This window comes from Sus scrofa, chromosome X (assembly GCF_000003025.6).
Source record: "Sus scrofa isolate TJ Tabasco breed Duroc chromosome X, Sscrofa11.1, whole genome shotgun sequence".
NCBI classification, from domain to species: domain Eukaryota; kingdom Metazoa; phylum Chordata; class Mammalia; order Artiodactyla; family Suidae; genus Sus; species Sus scrofa.
The window spans coordinates 41,590,127-41,609,973 of NC_010461.5; the positions used below are offsets into that span (position 1 = coordinate 41,590,127).

The following is a 19,847-nucleotide window of genomic DNA, read 5'->3' on the forward strand; positions in this document are numbered from 1 at the left end:
CCCAGGCTAGGGGTCGAATTGGAACTGTAGCTGCCAGCCTACGCTACAGCCACAGCAATTCAGGATCTGAATGCTGTGGCCTACACCATAGCTCACGGCAACGCCAGATCCTTAACCCACCGAGTGAGGCCAGGGATCGAACCTGCAAATTTTTTTTTTTTTGTCTGCTTTTTTATTGAGCATTTCTATTTGATTCTTTATGACAGTTTCCATCTCTTTGCTGAAATTACCCATCTGCTCTTGCATATTGTTTACCTTTTCCATTAGTCTTTACCATATTAATTGTAATTTAAAAAAATTTCATTTCTGATAGTCCCAACTTCTTTGTCACACTGAGTCTGGATCTGATGATTGTTTTGCCATTTGGAATATTTTCCTGCATTTTATCATACCTCATAAATATGTTGAAAGCTGAACATGGGCAGAAGCACACAGATTCCCTTCTGTTAGGCCTTTAGTGTGGGGATTTAAATTAATCTAAGTCAGGAGTTGGCCTGTGTTAGATGTTTGTTTTTGCTATGGGCACTAGAGATTTATGATTCCTCTAGTGATACCTTCTTTTTGACTCCTGCTTGGCTTTGGATTTTTCCTTTGTGCTGGTTCCCAAGAGCTATCTCTTATAGCCCTCCCAGTTGTATTCCCACTGTTGCTAACCAAGTAGCTGGTTTGCCAGGTGGTGGTTGGTGGGGGAGGGGGAGTTCTGATGATTTGATTAAGCCTCAGACTTAGGCAGGTACTAGAAGCTGAATCTTGAGAATGTCCTTCACAAGATTTCCTGCCCCTCTATAGGTAGGGCTTCTTTTACTTTTTCCTCCCCAGCTGCAATGAGTATCCACCAGTGTCCTCAAACCAAAGGAGTTAAGCCCTTCCTCCCCCTGCAAATTAAGCCCTTTGTTCTGGCTGGATTTCACAGTGAATGCTGTTTTCCTCAGCCAACCAGAACCATGGTGGGAGCCTTCTCTAGGATTTTCCCTGATCCTCCCTATAAGAGCCTGGAGGGATTCCTTTTGGTAAAACTTGTGAGGGATGGGAAACTCCTCCCCAACAGTATGGAGCCTAGGAGCTTCATACTCTCATTATACTCCGTAGTCTGGCTTCCAGAATAATTTGTCAGAATCACTAGTTTAATCTTCCTACCAGTTTACATGCTCAGATCCTGTATTTACCTGCAGGCACCTGTCTCTTCAGACAGTGGATGGTGGTTTGCCCTGTGACTTAACTTCTCTGATAGGTCCAAGAAGAGTCATTGATATTCAATCAGTCTAGCTTCTTTCCTGTTGTAAGGGTGGAAATGATGGCCTCTCAGTACTTTTATGTGACCAAGCTGAAACCTGAGTCCTCAAATAAGTTTTAATCTACACAGATGTCTAATGTGCCACCTATAGAAACTTAGTACAGAATTAGCCTTTTTTTCCCCTTATTTTTCTGTTTCTCACCCCCTTGAATTTTATAGTTTTATGGCTAGGGAGCCAGAAATAATAGATTCTGGTTTGGGTTCTGCCTATTTTAGGCTTTGAAAACCTGGCACTGCTGGTATGTTATATGTTTGTCTTGCTCTCTTCCAAAATTCTATGTATGCCTTTGTAATTATTGAGCTTGTCGTTAGCACTCAGTAATAATTTGCCTCATTCAAAATTAGAGCATGATTTAGCCTTTTTAGATTATAGGGTTCATTAGTGACCCATGTGTTTGTGATTTTTATTCTCCACATTTCCAGGTGCAGTTCAGTTCAGCTAATATTTTTGAGTGCCCCGTGTGCTACAAGTGAGACACTAGGTGTTGGGAAGAATACAAGCCTGACCTGGTAAATGGAGCAACCAAGGGGTTTCTGAAGGGAATGGAAGCCCCATGGATAGAAGTATAGTGCAAGTTGGGAAACATCTCCCTATCAGTCTGGAAGGATTTTTGAAATTCTTTAAAAATTTTTACTTTTAATTGTATTAGTGATATATGAATACATTCTAGTAAAAACTGAAAAGTTATAGAAAGAGCCATGGTTGTCCATGACATCCTTAATGATACCCTCATTCCATCACGTTCTCCTTCCCAGAGTTAATATTGGTAACTTATTTTTTACTATGCAAATTGCTATATCAAATATATCATCCAATACATGTGTTGAAACACTTTTTTTGGCTGTGCCCATGGCATGTGTGGAAATTCCCAGGCCAGGGATCAAACCCAGACCACAGCAGCAACTGGAGCTGCTGGAGTGACAATGTCAGATCCTTAACCCACTGTGCCACAAGGGAACTCCTATTGAAATATTTTTCTTTTTTTAAGGGAGTAAGCACCCAAATTCATTTAACTTTTAAGGAATGTTTATTGGAGATAACTGTCATCATTCAGTTTAGATGTGTTGCCTAGTAATGGGTCTTTACTTCACATTATAATGTAACTCTTCTTTTTTTTTTTTTTTTTGTCTTTTTGCTATTTATTGGGCCGCTCCCGCGGCATATGGAGGTTCCCAGGCTAGGAGTCGAATCAGAGCTGTAGCTGCCGGCCTACGCCAGAGCCACAGCAACCCTGGATCCAAGCTGCGCCTGCAACCTACACCACAGCTCACGGCAACGCTGGATCGTTAACCCACTGAGCAAGGGCAGGGACTGAACCCGCAACCTCATGGTTCTTAGTCGGATTCGTTAACCACTGCGCCACGACGGGAACGCCTAACTCTTCTAATTTTTAAACATGAAAACTAGTGTTGGTGATAGATAGAACTGTAAAAGTCTACTGTGAGTAAATGGGAAATATAGAAATTAGTACTGACCAAAAAGATGATGACTCCTTGCCTTTTGCTTTACTTATCATACAGTAAAATTGACTTTTTTGGAGTATGTATAGTTCTGTGGGTTTTGACACATGTATAGATAGGTGTATCCACTACCACAACTAAAGTACAAAACAGTTCCATCACCCGTAAGAAACTCCCTTGTGCTACTTCTTTCAATTACACTGTTCCCACCCCAACCCCAGTCAGCCACTGATCTCTGCGCTGTCACACTATAGTTTTGTCACTTTGATATCACATAAATGGAGTCAGACTATATGTAATCTTTGGAGTCTTACTTTTTTTTCACTCAGGATAATGCTTTTGAGATTCATCCAAGTTGTGTGTATGAAATAGTTTGTTCCTTTTTATTATTGAGAAGTATTCCATTCTATGAAGGTACCACATTTTGGTTGTTTCTAGTTTTAGGTGATTATAAGTAGAGCTGCTATGAAAATTCATGTGCAGTGTTTGCGTGCATATAAATTTGCATTTCCCTAGGGTAAATACCTGAGAGTGAGATTGCTAGAATTATACTGCTATTCATGGTAAAACTGGCTAGAGTTTAAATGCTAGAATGGATAGAGAAACAAACACCCAGGAGTTCTCATCATGGCTCAGCAGTAACAAACCCGACTAGGATCCATGAGGATGCGGGTTCGATCCCTGGCCTTGCTCAGTGTATCAAGGATCTGGTGTTGCCGTGAGCTATGGTATAGGTCACAGACATGGCTTGGATCCCAAGTTGCTGTGGCTGTAGCTTAGGAACCTCCATATGCCGCCAGTACAACCATAAACACACACACACACCAAGAAAAACAAAAACCCAAGTTGTTTAAATTCTGCTTTTGCTTTTTACTAGCTATGCAACCTTCAGTGAGTTTAACCTCTTTGTTCCTCAGTTTCCTTATTTGTGACTTGAAGTTTTACCCATTGGTAACAACCACTGGAATTGTTGTGTGGAATTAATGGCATATTAAGTATAAGAAACTGGAGTTCCCTGGTGGTTCAGTGGGTTAAGGATCCAGCATTTTCACTGCTGTATTGCTGTATAAGCTTGATCCCTGGCTCTCAAACTTCTGCATGCCATGGGCATGCCCCCCCCCAAAAAAAGAATAAAATACTGAGTTAATGTCTGGCATACCACATTTATTATTATTATCATCATCAACATCATCATCATCTCATGTTTAATAGAGCCTCTTTTTTGTCAAAAACATTCACCTTTAGTTAATTAAAATGGCAAGATTAAGTAATCCATAGTTGCAGTGTGTTTGGCAGGCAAGCCTTCAAAGCATGCTGTCTGTGGATGAAATTTTAAAAATTGTCCTCAGTGGTGAAAAAGTTTAGGAACATAGATGTATGGGAGTCTTATATAACATCCTAAGATTGGACCAGATGCCACTTTTGATAGTTTTACTTGTCCTTCCAAAATTAAAGAATCAGAGTTCCTGTCATGGTGCAGTGGAAACGAATCCAACTAGGAACCATGAGGTTGCAGGTTCGATCCCTGGCCTAGCTCAGTGGGTTGAGGACCCAGCATTGGCGTGAGCTGTGGTGTAGGTCGCAGATGCAGCTGGGATCCAGCGTTGCTGTGGCTGTGGTGTAGGCCAGCGGCTACAGCTCCGATTGGACCCCTGGCCTGGGAACCTCCATATGCTGTGGGTGTGGCCCTAAAAAGACAAAATCAAAGAATTATGTTCACCGAAATTTAGGGTGTTACTGTACTTCTCAAAGAAAATAGCTCAGAATCAACTAACACTCTTTGAGTGCCCAAGTCTAGGCACTTCTCAAGTCTATAAACCTGAGTGCCTCCTCACAAAATAAATAATTTGGATAGCCACTAAATGTTATTTTTATACTTTTTAAAGAAGCTAACTGTTGAGGACACTGATGAGGCATGATTTCTTGAAACCCCTGTGATATGAACCATCTATGATTTCTCAGGTCCTAAAATAGAACACATCTTTTTCACAAGAAACCTCCCTGGATTTGAGGAGCATGTTGAGGAGAGAATTGGCAAAAACTCAACATGCCCACTCAGATCTCTCCTTAGAACACTATGTCATTAGAAAATGCAGTGGAGGTCCCTTTCTTGCATAACTGCTGTATAGTATGGTATGGCTCCGTCTGAGCAAGCACCAAGGGCAGAGGAGATGTGTTTTCCCCTGGAGAACTTTTCCCTGTCCTGTGAGGTATGCACAAAGGGCCATCTGTTTCCCTAGACAGTGGATAAAGCCCTGTATGTGCAAAGAGGAACCTAAATATCCTTTCTTTTCCTGTCTTTTAGCTCCGTTGTTTTGTAATGTTTTCATATGACACAACCCATCAACTGAGGACAGTTCTTCACCTGGAATTTCAGGGCAACTAGGTGGAGCAGAAGTCTGCAGTACACAGTCTAAAAGTCATCTCTGAACTGTTTGCTCACTGCCTCCCCTCCCCCAGTACCACCAACAATCTAGCACTCAAGTTTACTTGGAGTCATTCCTCACAACTGGATCATCCTTTCCTCTTTGCCCTGCCAATCAGTCCTTCTTGGGCCAATTCCAAATTCTCAGAAATTCTGGCTCAGCGGGAGATTCTCCACTTCTCTAAATCCCACTCATTTGGATGTCATCCTCTACACCATATCCCCTCATTAGGTCCTGACTTTTTTATTCACTTTGGCACCTAATGCCATACTTCCTTACTCTGTGACCTATTTTGTATACACTTGACCTGAAGATTTACAACTAGACTGCCACTCCCATGGTGGAAACCCTCAAATTCTCTACATCCTATCTTTCACAAATACCTGAAAGAGAATTGCTGCCTACTATTTAATTAATAAACCAAACATCAGTTCTCATTTTGTGTTAAAAAAATTTTACATGTAACATGTTCTAATGGCTACATAAGTCCTGTGGAAAGCAGTAGTTTGGAAAAGGTATACATTTTTCAGACTGTCAGAAAAAAACTGGTGTTTAATATGCTGCCGTTGTGAAAAGTGTGGCTATACAATCTGTCTGAGCAGAGCATGGTTTCACAGTGTAGATAATAGTCAAAGCTGCAGGCAGCTTTTCCCTGGCTCCGTCATGGTTTCTAGCCTTATCATGATTCCTTGTCCAATTAAAATGTTAAAGAGCACTAAAACCTATATGGAAAAAGAATCTGAAAAGGAATATGGATATATATATATATATTGATTTACTTTGTTGTACACCTGAAACACAACTTTGTAAGTCAACTATATTTCAATAAAATTTATTTTAAAAAAGAGCGCTAGGGAGTTCCCGTCATGGTGCAGTGGTTAACAAATCTGACTAGGAACCATGAGGTTGCAGGTTCGGTCCCTGGCCTTGCTCAATGGGTTAAGGATCCGGCGTTGCCGTGAGCTGTGGTGTAGGTTGCAGAAGCAGTTCAGATCCCACGTTGCTGTGGCTCTGGCATAGGCCGGCGGCTATAGCTTCGATTCGACCCCTAGCCTGGGAACCTCCATATGCCGCGAGAGCGGCCCTAGGAAAGACGGAAAAAAAAAAAAAAGAGCACTAGGATTTTTTTCTTTTAAAATACAGACAAAACTTTGACTGTAAACAACAGTTGTATCCTACTTGTCTCTCATGAAACTCGCACCTTATACAGAAGAGGTGTGTGTGTGTGTGTGTGTGTGTGTGTGTTATGAGCCTAAATTTAGTTCTCTCTAGGATAACCAGTTAAATCCAAAGTAAACATTTTTTGTACTTCTAAGTAAACCTACCCTAAAAGCTCCAATTACGCCCTTTAGCCCCTTGAGGAGAATCTATGTAGGAAGTTGCCTTTAGGGAAACCGACTCTAGGCTGCTTTCTTGCCATGATCTCTGTGCCACTCCAGGTCCAACTCAGCTTCCTTCCAAACTGCTCTCCACAAAGATGCAGGCTCTAAAGGCCTATTCCCGATACCCCCATACCCAGTCATGCCACTCGGCCACCATGTACCCCTGGCTGCTCACTCCATAGTAGGTAGTGTCTGTACACCTGAGAGCCTAGCAGTTGAAGACCCCCACATCCAATCATAACCTTTCCCACCTCTTTACTTCTTATGTCTTAAATACCCTTCTCTACCCACTCCACCCAAGTGTGCATTCACTAGAGTCTAAACATAAACATGAGTCATCCTGCTGCTCTGTCTGTACTGCCTCTACCTGAAGTTCTCCCCATTCCTCTGTATTTCTTCCAGCTGCATGTTTCTCAGGATCCATTCAGAAGCTCTTTTTTTCCCACCCCAATTGTTCCTTCCATCTTTCAAGGTCCACAGGACTAAATGTGATCAACACTCATTTTCCCAAATGGGATGATATGATAGAGTGCTTAATGGCCACCAAGTCCTTTGATCTCTGTGTATACACCACTTTACAGTGTGACTTTGCAGCTCCTCCCATCAGGAGGTGGAATCTACTTCTCTACTCTTTGAATCTGGGCTATTCTTGTTACTCAATTTGGCCAATAAATTCTGGGTGACTTCTGAGCCTAGGTCTCAAGAAATCTTGTAGGTTTCCTCCTCTCCCTGAGAACCCTGAAGCAACCGTGTGAAGAAACCGCAGCTAGCCTACTGGAAGAAGAGAAATGATATGGAGCACACATTCAGCAGCCAGCCATCAGACATGTGAGTGAGGCCATCTTAAATATTTAGCTCTAGTCATACTGCCAGATGACTGACTGCAGGAGGGACCCTGGGAAAGATTAGCAAAAGAACCACTCAGCTGATTCTAGCCTAAATTGCTGACCCACAGAATGAATTATGAGCAGATAAAATTATTGTTTTGGGGTGATTTGTTATGCAGCAGTCAATAACTGTGAAAGGGTAGGGTTCGTGCTGCTGTATTCCTGGCATCTAGAGGACATGTCCATGGTAGGTTTTCAGTAAGAGATTGTTGTGGATCACTGTCATCATGGTGTCACTCCTGTCTTGTCTTAGTGGACAATCAAGCTTCCCAATCCTCGTGTGTCTCTCTGGCTCTCAAACAGATCAAAGCTTGGGCTCAGCACTGTATTCCAGAATGACACCTTGCAGTTCTGCTTCGCTTCACCGGACCCACATGCGCTCCTTTCACAGCCCCATGACAGGTCGTATCTCTGAGCTCCATGCTGCATCTGTCACTACTTACCTATTCACTAATCCTGTGGGGCCAACCCCAGTACCATAAAGATGTTCTCAACTTCCCAGCCTTCCACCGTCACTGAACCCTCACTACCTGATTCATATGTGCTTATGATTAGGAGAGACCTAAGAGATTGTGTAGGACAGCCCCTTCCAGTTATAAATGAGGGGGGGAAAGCCTAAATAAGAAATAATAATAAATGGCTTATTCAAGGTAGCCTTACCGCAGTATCAGTACAGAATCTGCATCTCATGCATGTAATTGCCTTTTACGTTGCTTGTTTGTGCTTGGTTTATGTGTGTGAAACCATGCCTTGTGGTTTAGACTAGAAGTTCTTTGGAGACAGGCATAATATATTTTACTTCTGCCTTTTCACATTCTCCTGCTATCTCCAAAGACTAACCAGTAATTACTAGACACATCAGTAGTTGATAAATACTTATTGATTAACTGACATTAAAAAAGAAATTATGCTGGAACTGTTCTATATATTGTTTCTGGTGGTAATTATAGCCATAGGTACTTGTGAGAACTTGAACTGCACATTAAAAAGAGTAAATTTGGAGTTCCTGCTGTGGCATAGTGGGTTAAGAATCTGGCTGCAGCAGCTCAGGTTTCTGGGAGGCATAGCACAGTGGGTTAAAGGATCTGGCATTGCCACAGCTGCTGTGTAGGTTGTAGCTGCGGCTTGGATTCAGTCCCTAGCCTTGGAACTTCCATATATCTCAGATGGGCCCATTAAAAAAAGGTAAATTACACTATGTATAAAATTATTAAATTAAGGTAGAATTCAAAGCAATTATGCTGAAGAAATCTACTTATTTGATAAATATTGCTGTGTGTATAGGTAACATGTTATTGTGTGAAAAGAAATTTGGCCCTTAGAAAATAAACTTGCACATAATAGGCACTCAGTAATGTTAGTTTCCTTCCTCCTTACACACAAATGCTTCGTGATCACCTGTCAAGACTGCTAAAGAAAGCATTCCTGTCATAGGAGATGACTGGATCTCACATGACTTGTAAGATCCTATGATTGGTTTGAAAGGTAAATAAATAACTATTTTAGAATGCATTTGTAAAGTAAAATGTATTAGCACTACCACACTATTTTATAGGTGGGCCCCCTAGAACCTTAATTTTATGTCTGAAGACTTAGACATAAAAGTATTAGCCCTTTGTTAATAAAAATTATTTTAAAACTTAAAAATAATACAAAAGGATGGCCAGATGTCCTTTCATTTTCATTCTGGAGCATTGATTGAGAGGCCTACTTGAGGATTATTTAGTTCTCTAGGAGATCACATCTTTTCTTGGTTTATTATTCACTGATGATTAGGGTCTAGACTTTTTTGAAGTGACATGTTAATTTACAGATTTTTTTTCGGCCATACCCATGGCAACGTGGATGTTCCCAGGCCAGGGATCGAACCTGTACCACACCAGACCCCTAACACACTGCACCACCAGGGAACTCCTAACTTACGTATTTTTGTCTGGTAGAGATGAAAAAAATTTCTGTTTAGTATAAGAAATAATCCCCAAGACTACAAATTAACTCTCCTAGACTGCATTAACCACTTTTCTATCAAGCTATTCTATTCTAGCATTTTTGCTTACAGTATCTATATGTACTGAATCTCTCAAATATTCTTCGAATGAGCCTTACATCATGCTGGATCCCTCACTAATAAATTAGCCTTTGACGTGTTCATTCTATATTTGTATGTGAGTCATATTTTTAATTTTGAAAATTATATTTTGATACCCCAAACATCCTATGACATTTTCTGTGGGCTGTGCCCCAAACTGTACCAAACCCCTGAAATCTGTGACTTATTGCTGGTTGTAACGCTATACCAGCACCTTGTAATTCCTTTGTGATCATGGTGGTATCTGAAGAGGTCTTAGAAAAAACAAAAACAAAAAACCAGATACCTCTGCACGTGCTCAAGAAAACTGCAGAAAGACTCCCTGGAACTACTTTCACAAAATGAGAAGCTGATGCTCCTTCCTATCGTGTTACTTACTGTTCTATCTGTAACATGATAGGATGACATTAAGAACCTTTGTTTTAGGGATTCAGAGCAAATAGACTCACACTGGCCCTTCTTTCCTGTCAAACATTATTCTTATAATCCACTTTGCTAGTAATGGCCATAAAATAGCTATATTGGTGCAATAAAAATTGATAAACTACCAGCTGCCTCAAAAATCTAATAGCTTTGGCAAAATATACTGCAGCTCATTGTGATAGAGCCTTCTTTTCCCTAACAGGTTTTAACCACTTTCCTTTTCATACTACTGAGTAGCATGATCAAATTAACAAATTCAGCAAATGCCCGGTGTGTTCCAGGCATTAGGCATTGCTCACCCCTCAGCACCCTCACTCTCTGCCCCTGCAGGCTCAACTCAGTGTTAATCACTGATTTGCAGTTGTCTAGGATGAAAATGGAGAACAGAGCCCAAATGGAGGGTTGCAGTCTGCCCTGTCAGCACCCAAAAGATTTGAAGTGGAGTCAAGCAAAAGAATGATCTCTTCCACAGGAATAAAAGCTTAATTATCTACAATACCACTGAATATTAAATACACACAGATTTGAAATATCCTGAGAAACAGGAAGGGCAGGTTAAAACATGGTTCACTAACAAACAGGTATTTATAAATATTCCGAATTGGCTTGACAACTATTGAAAGAGGTATGAAACAAATATCTTGAAATAAAGACTCAAACATAGATAATCCAAGTATGGTGCCCATTCATACAAAGACCAAAGAGCCAACTTTCCATGCAGGATAGGGAATTCTCTTCAGCGTAAGTCTGAACCAAAATTCTAAAACACCAGGGAGAAGGAGGTGAAGTGGGTTGAGGAAATGAAACAAGAGTAGGCAAAATTTTTCTCAACCTACTTTTCCTCTAGTGATTATTAAAACAAAATTCTGTAATATTTCACAATAAAATGTTTTTGAAAAAATCATTTTGGGCCAGCTTCTGCCTTAGGATGTAGAAAGCAGGAAGTAGTGTTGCTCTCACCCTTAAAATTAAGTCAAACTAAATTAAAATTCATGATTTTTATTGAACACATCAGAGAAGAGTCTTTTACTCAGATATATGTTGAGAGGAGTATTTGTTCAAGTATTTTGTTCATTTTTAAATTCGGTAGTTTGTTTTATTTTGTCGTGTCTTGAGAGCTTTTTTAAATATTCTGAATAAAAATCCTTTGTTGATTATGTGATTTATCAATGTGGCTTGGCTCTTCATTCTCTTAAAGGTGTCATTTACCACGCAAGATTTTAATTTTGGTGCAGTCCAATTTATCATTTTTTAAAAGGGCTCATGTCTAAGACCTCTTTTATTAACCCTAGGTATGAACATTTTCTCCTATGTTTTCTTCTAAAAATTTCATAGTTAAATGTTTTACATTTAGATCTATACCTACTTTGAGTTACTTGTATTTCGTATGAAGTTTAGGTGGAGATCTGTTTTTTATATAAGGATGTCTGATTGTTCGTGCACCATTTGTTCAAAAGGCTATCTTTCCTCCTTTAAATTGCGTTTTGCGCCTTTTTCAAAAATCAGTTGCCTAGGCCCAGGCACGGAGCCAGGATTCTGGAAGTGTTACAGTTGAGTTCGCTAAGACTCCTGCTCTGTTCCGCCTGGCTCTGGTGCTGTCTACAGGGGCTGAGGCTTGCCGCCTTCCAAAATGGCCAAGCAGTCCAATAAAGCCATGAAGTACTAGACCCTGGAAGAGATCCAAAAGCACAGCCACAGCAAGAGCACCTGGCTGATCCTGCACACAAGGTTTTGACCAAATTTTGGAGGAGCATCCTGGTGGGGAAGAAGTCTTAAGGGAACAAGCTAGAGGTGATGCTATAGAAAACGTTGAGGATGTCAGGCACTCCACAGATGCTTACGAGTTATCCAAAACATTTATCTTTGGGGAGCTGCATCCAGAACTCTTCACCTGAAAATAATTTGAATATACCTGTTCACTTTCTTCCCTACATTAGTTGCAAAGCAAACCAAAAAGCACTGTTCTATTTTTTTTCTACTCCTGAACTTTTAGAGTGTGTCTTTTTATTCATCAGCTTTGTTTTGATGTTCCATCACTACGTCATTTGCTTATTGTGGGCACAATCTTGAAACATACCACCAGGAGTTCCCATTGTGACTCAGCAGTAATGAACCTGATTAGTATCCATGAGGATGTGGGTTTAATCCCTTGGCCCCGCTCAGTGGGTCAAGAATCCAGCATTGCCATGAGCTATGGTGTAGGTCACAGACGCAGCTCAGATCCTGTGTTGCTGTGGCTGTGGTATAGGCTGGCAGCTGTAGCTCCAATTGGAACCCTAGCCTGGGAACTTTCATATGCTGGCTGTAGAAAAGAGAAAAAATAAATAAATAGAACATATCACCATATTTGCCTGTCTTTTTGGTGTATAATTGTCTTTAACATTTGGAGTCTAATTTTTTTTTGTCCGTCTGATGTTAGGAGGGGTGCCTTTGGATCTCTTCTTGTGTTGCATGATCTAATTGAATAATCAGATAGTGCCTATTTCCAGTGTAGTTGTTTCTTTTCCAAGGAAAATAAGAAAGGCTCAGAAATAATAGCTTCAGGATTTCTAGGAGTTCCCGTCATGGCTCATCAGAAATGAATCTGACTAGTATCCATGAGGACACAGGTTGGATCCTTGGCCTCCCTCGCTCAGTGGGTTAAGGATCTGGCTTTGCTGTGAGCTGTGGTATAGATCATAGATGTGGCTCTGATCTGGTGTTGCTGTGGCTGTGTCTGCAGCGTAGGCCAGCGGCTATAGCTCCAATTCGACTCCTAGCCTGGGAACCTCCATATGCCAAGGATGTGGCCCTAAAAAGACAAAAAAAAAAAAAAAAGATTTCTAATACTTGTTCTACTTGAACAATTGAATAGAGGACAAAAAGAAAGAAAAAGTGGCCTGTAGGACCTCGAAAAGAGACTCCATCCCTTCTTTGATTAAAAACCACCAGCAACATCAACAAAAGCCTGTGAACCGTGAGAGAACATCACTATTGTCACTTCCCTCAGCTTAAAAATGACGTTCCACGAGTTCCCATTGTGGCTCAGTGGTAACGAACCCTACTAGTACCCATGCGGGTGCAGGTTTGATCCCTGGCCCCACTCAGTGGATTAAGGATCTGTACTGCCGCGAGCTGTGGTGTAGGTCACAGATGCAGCTCGGATCTGGCGTTGCTGTGGCTGTGACTTAGCTGGCAGCTGTAGCTCCAGTTCGACCCCTGGGCTGGGAACTTCCCGATGCCGTGGTGTGGCCCTAAAAAGACACACACAAAAAATGACGTTCCAAAGATGTTCTCAGTTATAAAGCTACTGATGTTTTATAGACTCCTTCAGAGGTGAGACTGTTTGTATACTCCTATAAGAAAATGTTGAGTCTCCAATTTGTAAAAACACATATTTGAAAGAGATTGTGGGACGTTTAGCATCTGATACTTGAAAGTTCCTGGGCCAGGAATCAAACCTGCACCACAGCAGTGACTGAGGCTGCTGCAGTGACAATACCAGATACTTAACCTGCTATACCACAGGGGAACTCCTGGAATCTGATTTTTGAAGTAGTTTAGCTGCTCATGGGCCATGAGGAACTCTGCTGTGGCTCCAGTGGACTGATTTGTCATCCTGTCTTTGTTTATTATTCTCAGGCTCATGCTTTTTTTTTCTTTAGATTTGAAAACATGAGAGATGATTTTGTAGAAACTGAAGTACCTCATAGTTAGCAATGACTATCTCTTGCTGTGCTTGCTGATTCTGAAGCCATGGAGTTCTTCAGAAATAACTAAAACACATTGGAAAGGAACTTTTTTTTTAAGGTACAGGGCATAGATTTTTATAATCAAAGACATGTGTCACCACTCTCTGCCTGAAATTAAGAGTGAATGTAGGAGGACGGTGGGGCAGGTGGCTGTATCACAGAGGAAAATATCTTGCAGAGGAATCCTTTGTTCAGATTTTGATAAACATATGCCTGGAACAAAAAAAAAAAAATCAGTCGCTTATATTATGTAGGTCACTATCTTGACTCTCTCGTTCCATTCACTGTTCTGTTTTTATCACTTCATCAATACCACTGACTTGATTACTGTAGCCTTTTAGTATGCCTTAAAATCAGTGTTTCTCCAACTATTCTTTTTTTAAAAAATTGTTTTAGCTGTTCTAGATCTTTTGCTGTTCTTTATAAACTTTAAGAGTCAGCTTGTCTATATTTACAAAAAAAAAATCCTACTGGCATTTTTATTGGAATTAGGTTAAATCTCGGGATGGATCTGATGAATTTGGGGACATTTGACATCTTTAATAATGCTGAATCTTGCACCACATGAATATATTTCTTCATTTATTTTGATTTTCTTTGATTTTGTCCTGCAAGTATCAGCGTTTTAATTTTCAGCATATAGATCCTGTACATGTTTTATTAGATTTATACCTAAATATTTTATTTCTATGGAGTTGTTATAAATGACATATTTTTGGAGTTCCTGTTGTGGCTCAGTGGGTTAAGAATTCGGCTAGTATCCATGAGGATGTGGGCTTGATCCCTGGCCTTGCTCAGTGGGCTAAGGACCCAGCATTGCCTGCGTAGATTGCAGATGTGGCTTGGATCCAGCATGGCAGTGGTTGTGGCTTAGGCTGGCAGGTGTAGCCCCAGTTTGATCCCTAGCCTAGGAACTTCCATATGCCACAGGTGCAGCCATAAAAAGCAAAAAAAAAAAAAAAAAAAGGATTTTTTTTATTCAGTTCCTAGTTGTTTATTGCCACTATATAGAAATATGATTGATCTTTGTTTTGACCTCATGTCCTACTTCCTTGCCAAGCTGTTAGTTATAAGACTTTAAAAAATAGGTTATCTGATATATTCTAAGCAAACAATCATGATGTTTAGGAATAGGTATATTTTCATTTCTTTCATTCATTCTGTATACCTTTTGTATATTTTTTTGTCCCTTATTGCACAGGCTAAGACTTCTAGTATGATGTTTAATAGGAGTGGTGAGAAAGCACATCCTTTTCTTGTTTTAAGGTCTTTATCAAGTTGAGGAAGTTCCCTTCTATTCCTGGTCTGCAGAAAGTTTCAGTGTGAATGCATATTGAATTTTAACATATGCTTCTGTCTTCATCAACTGATATTATCATTTGGTTTTTCTCTATTAGACTTAATATGTTGATTACATTGATTGACTTTTGAATATTGAATTTGCCTTGTATTCCTGGAATAAACCCCGTTTGGTTGTAGGGTTTTATATATTGCTGTTATATTTGCTAATATTTTGCTGGGGGTATTTGCTTCTATATTCATGAGAGATATTGGTCTCTAGGTTTCTTTTTTTTTTTTTTCTTTTTTCTTTTTGCTATTTCTTTGGGCCGCTTCCGCTGCATATGGAGGTTCCCAGGCTAGGGGTCTAATCGGAGCTGTAGCCGCTGGCCTGTGCCAGAGCCACAGCAACTCAGGATCCAAGCCACATCTGCAACCTACACCACAGCTCACGGCAACGCCGGATCGTTAACCCACTGAGCAAGGGCAGGGACCGAACCCGCAACCTCATGGTTCCTAGTTGGATTCGTTAACCACTGCGCCACGACGGGAACTCCTAGGTTTCTTTTTTGTATTGCATTTGTCTAGGTTTGATATCAGGGCTTCATAAAATGATTTGGGAAGGATTCTCTCTTCTCCTGTTTTCTGGAAGAGATCTAAGAGAATTGGTGTTATCTTTAAACGTTTGTTGGAATTTGCCAGTAAAACCATCTGGGCCTGGGCATTTCTCTTAAAAAAGATATTTAGCTATGAATTTAATTTCCTTAATAGATGGTATATTACTCAAGTTACATATTTAATCTTCAATGAGTTTTAGTAGTTCGTGGTTTTCAAGCAGTCTGTCCATTGCATTTAACTTGTCTAACTTATGTGTATAGAGTTATTCATGATAGCATCCCCTTATTATTTTTTTCTGTGGGGTCTATCGTGATACTCTCTTTCATTCCTGATATTGGTACTTTGAGTGTTCGCTCAAAGTAGAGGTTTATCAATTTTATTGATGTTTTCAAAGAACCAGCTTATATTTTCATTGATTTTTTTTTTTCTGTTGTCTGTTTTCAGCTTCACTGATTTCTACTTTATTTCCTTTTTCTGCTTGCTTTGGGTTTATTTTGCCCTTTTTCTAGTTTCCTGAGGTGAAAGTGTAAATTACAGTTGACCCTTGAACAACAGGGATTTGAACTGCACAGGTCCACTTATATGTGGTTTTTTTTTTTTTTTTCAGCAGTATTACACAGTCCACATGGTTGGTTGAATCCACAGATGTGGACAGCAGAGAGGAAACGAGGTTATGGAGGAAGCACGGGTACGGAGGACAGACAGTAAGACATGAATTTTCCACTGCACAGAGGTTTGGCATCCCTAATGCCTGCATTATTCAATGGTCAACTGTATTTGAGACTCTTTTTTTTTCCCCTAAAGGAGCATTTGCTGCTATGAATTTCCCTCTAAGCACTGCTTCAGCTGTAGCCCACAAATTGAGTTATGTTGTGTTTTCATTCTCTCTAATTCTCAATATTTCCTAATTTTCCTTAAAAGTTTCTCTTTGATTAATGGATTATTTAGATGTATGCTATCTAATATCCAAACATTTGGAGTTTTCTTCTTTATTTCTTTGTTGTTGATTTCTATTTTGTTTCCTCCATAGTCAGGGAACATATTCTTTATGATTTCAATTCCTTTATATTTGAGGTTTGTTTCGTGACCCAGGATGTGTTCTATCTTATTGAAAGAATATGTATTCTGTGATTGTTGGGCACAGTGTTCTGTACATGTCAGTTAATTCCCCTTAGTTGACAATGGTGTTTAGTTCTTACATATTCTTGCTGATTTTCTACTAGTTCTATGTGTTAATTAAAGAGGAATGTTGAAGCCTCTAACGATAATTGTGGGTTTTTCTGCTTCTGATTTCAGATCTGACAGTTTTTGCTTTACATATTTTGAAACACTGTTGTTAGGCATTTACACATTTAGGATTGCTGAGTCTTTTGGGTGAGTTAGATAATCCTTTAACATTATGCCATGTCCCTCTATATCCCACTTTATCCTTGTAATTTTCTTTGCTATGAATTCTTTTTTCTTTTTGTTTTTGTGGGGTTTTTGGCTTTGCCTACAGCATGCAGAAGTTCCAGGGCCAGAAGTTCCAGGGCCAAGGATCGAACCAGCACCACAGCAGTCACTGGAGCCACAGCAGTGACAATGCCAGATCCTTAACTGCTAGACCACCACGGAAGTCCTTAATCCTTTCTTTTGATCATCATTTGCATCATATCTTTTTTTATCTTTTACTTTTCATCTGCCTATGTCATTATGTTTAAAAGGACTTTCTTATAGACAGTTTGTAGTGGGGTCATGTTTTTTAAATCTGTTCTGACAATCTCTTTTAATTGTATGTTTAGACCATTACACTTAATGTAGTTATTGATATGGTTGGTTTAAGCCTACCGTTTTACTATTTCCTTTGTGTTATCTCTGTTGTTATTTCCCACTTTTTTCCACTTTCCTGCCTTTTGGGTTATTTGAACATTTTTAGTCCTTATTTTACTTCATCTTTTTTTTTTTTTTTTTTTTGTCTTTTGTCTTTATAGGGCTGCACCCTCAGCATATGGTGGTTCCCAGGCTAGGGGTCTAATTGGAGCTGTTGCTGCTGGCCTACACCAGAGCCATAGCAAGGCTAGATCCAAGCTGTGTCTGCAACCTACACCACAGCTCATGGCAACACCGGATCCTTAGCCCACTGAGCGAGGCCAGGGATCAAACCCACAGCCTCATGGTTCCTAGTCGGATTAGTTTCTGCTGCGCCACGACAGGAACTCCATCTATTTTTTTAATTCATAATTTTTGAGTTTATCTCTGCATATTATTTGTGGTTGCTCTAGGGATTATAATGTAATTTTTAGCTTTGCAGAGTCTGCTTATAATCAATACTTTACCACTTCAGGGGGAATGCAGAAACCTTATATCCTATAGGTCCCTTTACCCTCACCTCTTTATGTTATAGTTGTCTTATATATTATATCTACACATAATGAAAATCCCTTCACACATTCTTATCAGCTGCCAAACGTATTTTAAAGAATTCAAGAGAAGAACAGTCTATCATATCTACTCAAACATCACCATTTATGTTGCTGTTCTTTCATTCCTAATGTGCTACATTTCTTCCTGCTGTTATCTCCGAACTGTCTGAAGAACTTCCTCTAGCAATTCTTTTCAAGTAGACTGCTGGCTATAAATTTTCGTTCCTGAAGGGTATTTTTGCTGGGTATAGTATTTATGTGTTGACAGGTTCCCCCTACACACACACACACACTCTTCAGACATGTCTTGCCATTTCTTTCTGACTCCATGGTTTCCAATTAAAAAAATCCACACTGGGAACTACCCTAGCTCGGCAGGTTAAGAACCTAGCTAGTATTCGTGAGAACACAGGTTCGCTCCCTGGCCTTGCTCAGTGGGGTTAAGGATTCAGTGTTGGCACACAATGCAGCATAGGTCATAGATGTGGCTCGGATCTGGCATTGCTGTGACTGTGGCATAGGTTGGCAGCACTGGGAACTCCCCTGGCTCAGCAGGTTAAGAACCTAGCTAGTATTCATGAGAACACAGGTTCGCTCCCTGGCCTTTGCTGTGGCTGTGGCATAGGTTTCCACACTGGGAACCTAGCTAGTATTCATGAGAACACAGGTTCGCTCCCTGGCATTGCTGTGGCTGTGGCATAGGTTTCCACACTGGGAACTCCCCTGGCTCAGCAGGTTAAGAACCTAGCTAGTATTCATGAGAACACAGGTTCGCTCCCTGGCCTTGCTCAGTGGGGTTAAGGATTCAGTGTTGGCACACAGTGCAGCATAGGTCATAGATGTGGCTTGGATCTGGCATTGCTGTGGCTGTGGCATAGGTTGGCAGCTGCCACTCCATTTCAACCCCTAGCTCCAGGAACTTCCATGTGCCATGGATGCAGCCCTAAAGAGAGAAGAAAATCCACAGTAATTCAAATTGTTATATCCCTATAAGATAATATGTTTTTCTCTGGCTGCTTTCAAGATTTTTTCTTTCTTTTTATGTTAAGCAGTTTGATTTGAGTATGTCCAGATATGGGTTTCTTTGGATTTATTCTGTTTGGGGTTTTTCACTGCTCAGGCTATTCAAAGTCTCATAAGTAGGCTCTAGATCTAGAATAGATTGGAATAGTAATGATAAAAGACTTCTTTTGAAAGTATCTTTGCTTCATAGGGACCTATACACAGTAGAAATAGAAATTTTTCTGTATATCCCAGACAGAATTTAACGTAAGTTTAGTAAATTATAGTTGTAACTCCTATTCCCTTTCAGTGATGTGGAAGATTGTTGCAGATGGACTAGAATGGACAGAGTTGAGCCTCAGAGAGAGTGAGTTTTGTAGCTTTACACACCTAGTAAGTTGCAGGTCTATAAGTTAGTTTTCAAATTCTGTTTACACTATTATAATATGTTTCTGTGCACTTACAGAATTTGACCCTCCTCCCAGTCTGAAACTTGAATGTAAAGTTTATGGTGAGATGCTGGTTTGAAATGTCTACTTTTTTAAAAATCAATCTAAATCTGAAATTTTAAATTCCTTCAGGGAAGCATCAAATCTTGGTTTGAGCAGGGATTGGCACACTGTAGCCTGCCAGCCAAATCTGGCCCACTGCCTATTTTAATACAGCCCATAAGCTAAAAATGGATTTTTCTGGTTTTGACTGGTTGAAAAAGAATCAAATGAAGAATAGTATTTCATGACGTACGAAAATCATATGAAATTCAGATTTCAGTGTCTATGTGTGAAGTTTTATTGGAACACAGCTATGTCCATTTGTTTACATATTGTCTGTGGTTTCTTTTATGTTGTAATGAC

At 40.1% G+C, this 19,847-nt stretch overlaps 1 protein-coding gene across 16 annotated transcripts in view; it reads left to right on the forward strand.

The window, feature by feature from the left end:
- The window catches only part of JADE3 (jade family PHD finger 3), a 135,141-nt gene that overhangs the window by 10,562 nt on the left and 104,732 nt on the right, over positions 1-19,847 (forward strand). For 4 of the 16 annotated variants that reach the window (XM_013986086.2, XM_021080380.1, XM_021080379.1 and 1 more), the window contains exon 2: positions 16,200-16,277. The exons of 2 other annotated variants lie outside the window; for them this stretch is intronic. In XM_013986086.2, the coding sequence (XP_013841540.1) occupies positions 16,235-16,277 (43 nt within the window). In that variant the 5' untranslated portion in view covers positions 16,200-16,234. Of the gene's footprint in view, positions 1-16,196; positions 16,323-19,847 lie in introns of all 16 variants that reach the window. 10 more of the 16 variants (XM_021080378.1, XM_013986085.2, XM_021080377.1 and 7 more) reach the window with 4 other exon arrangements.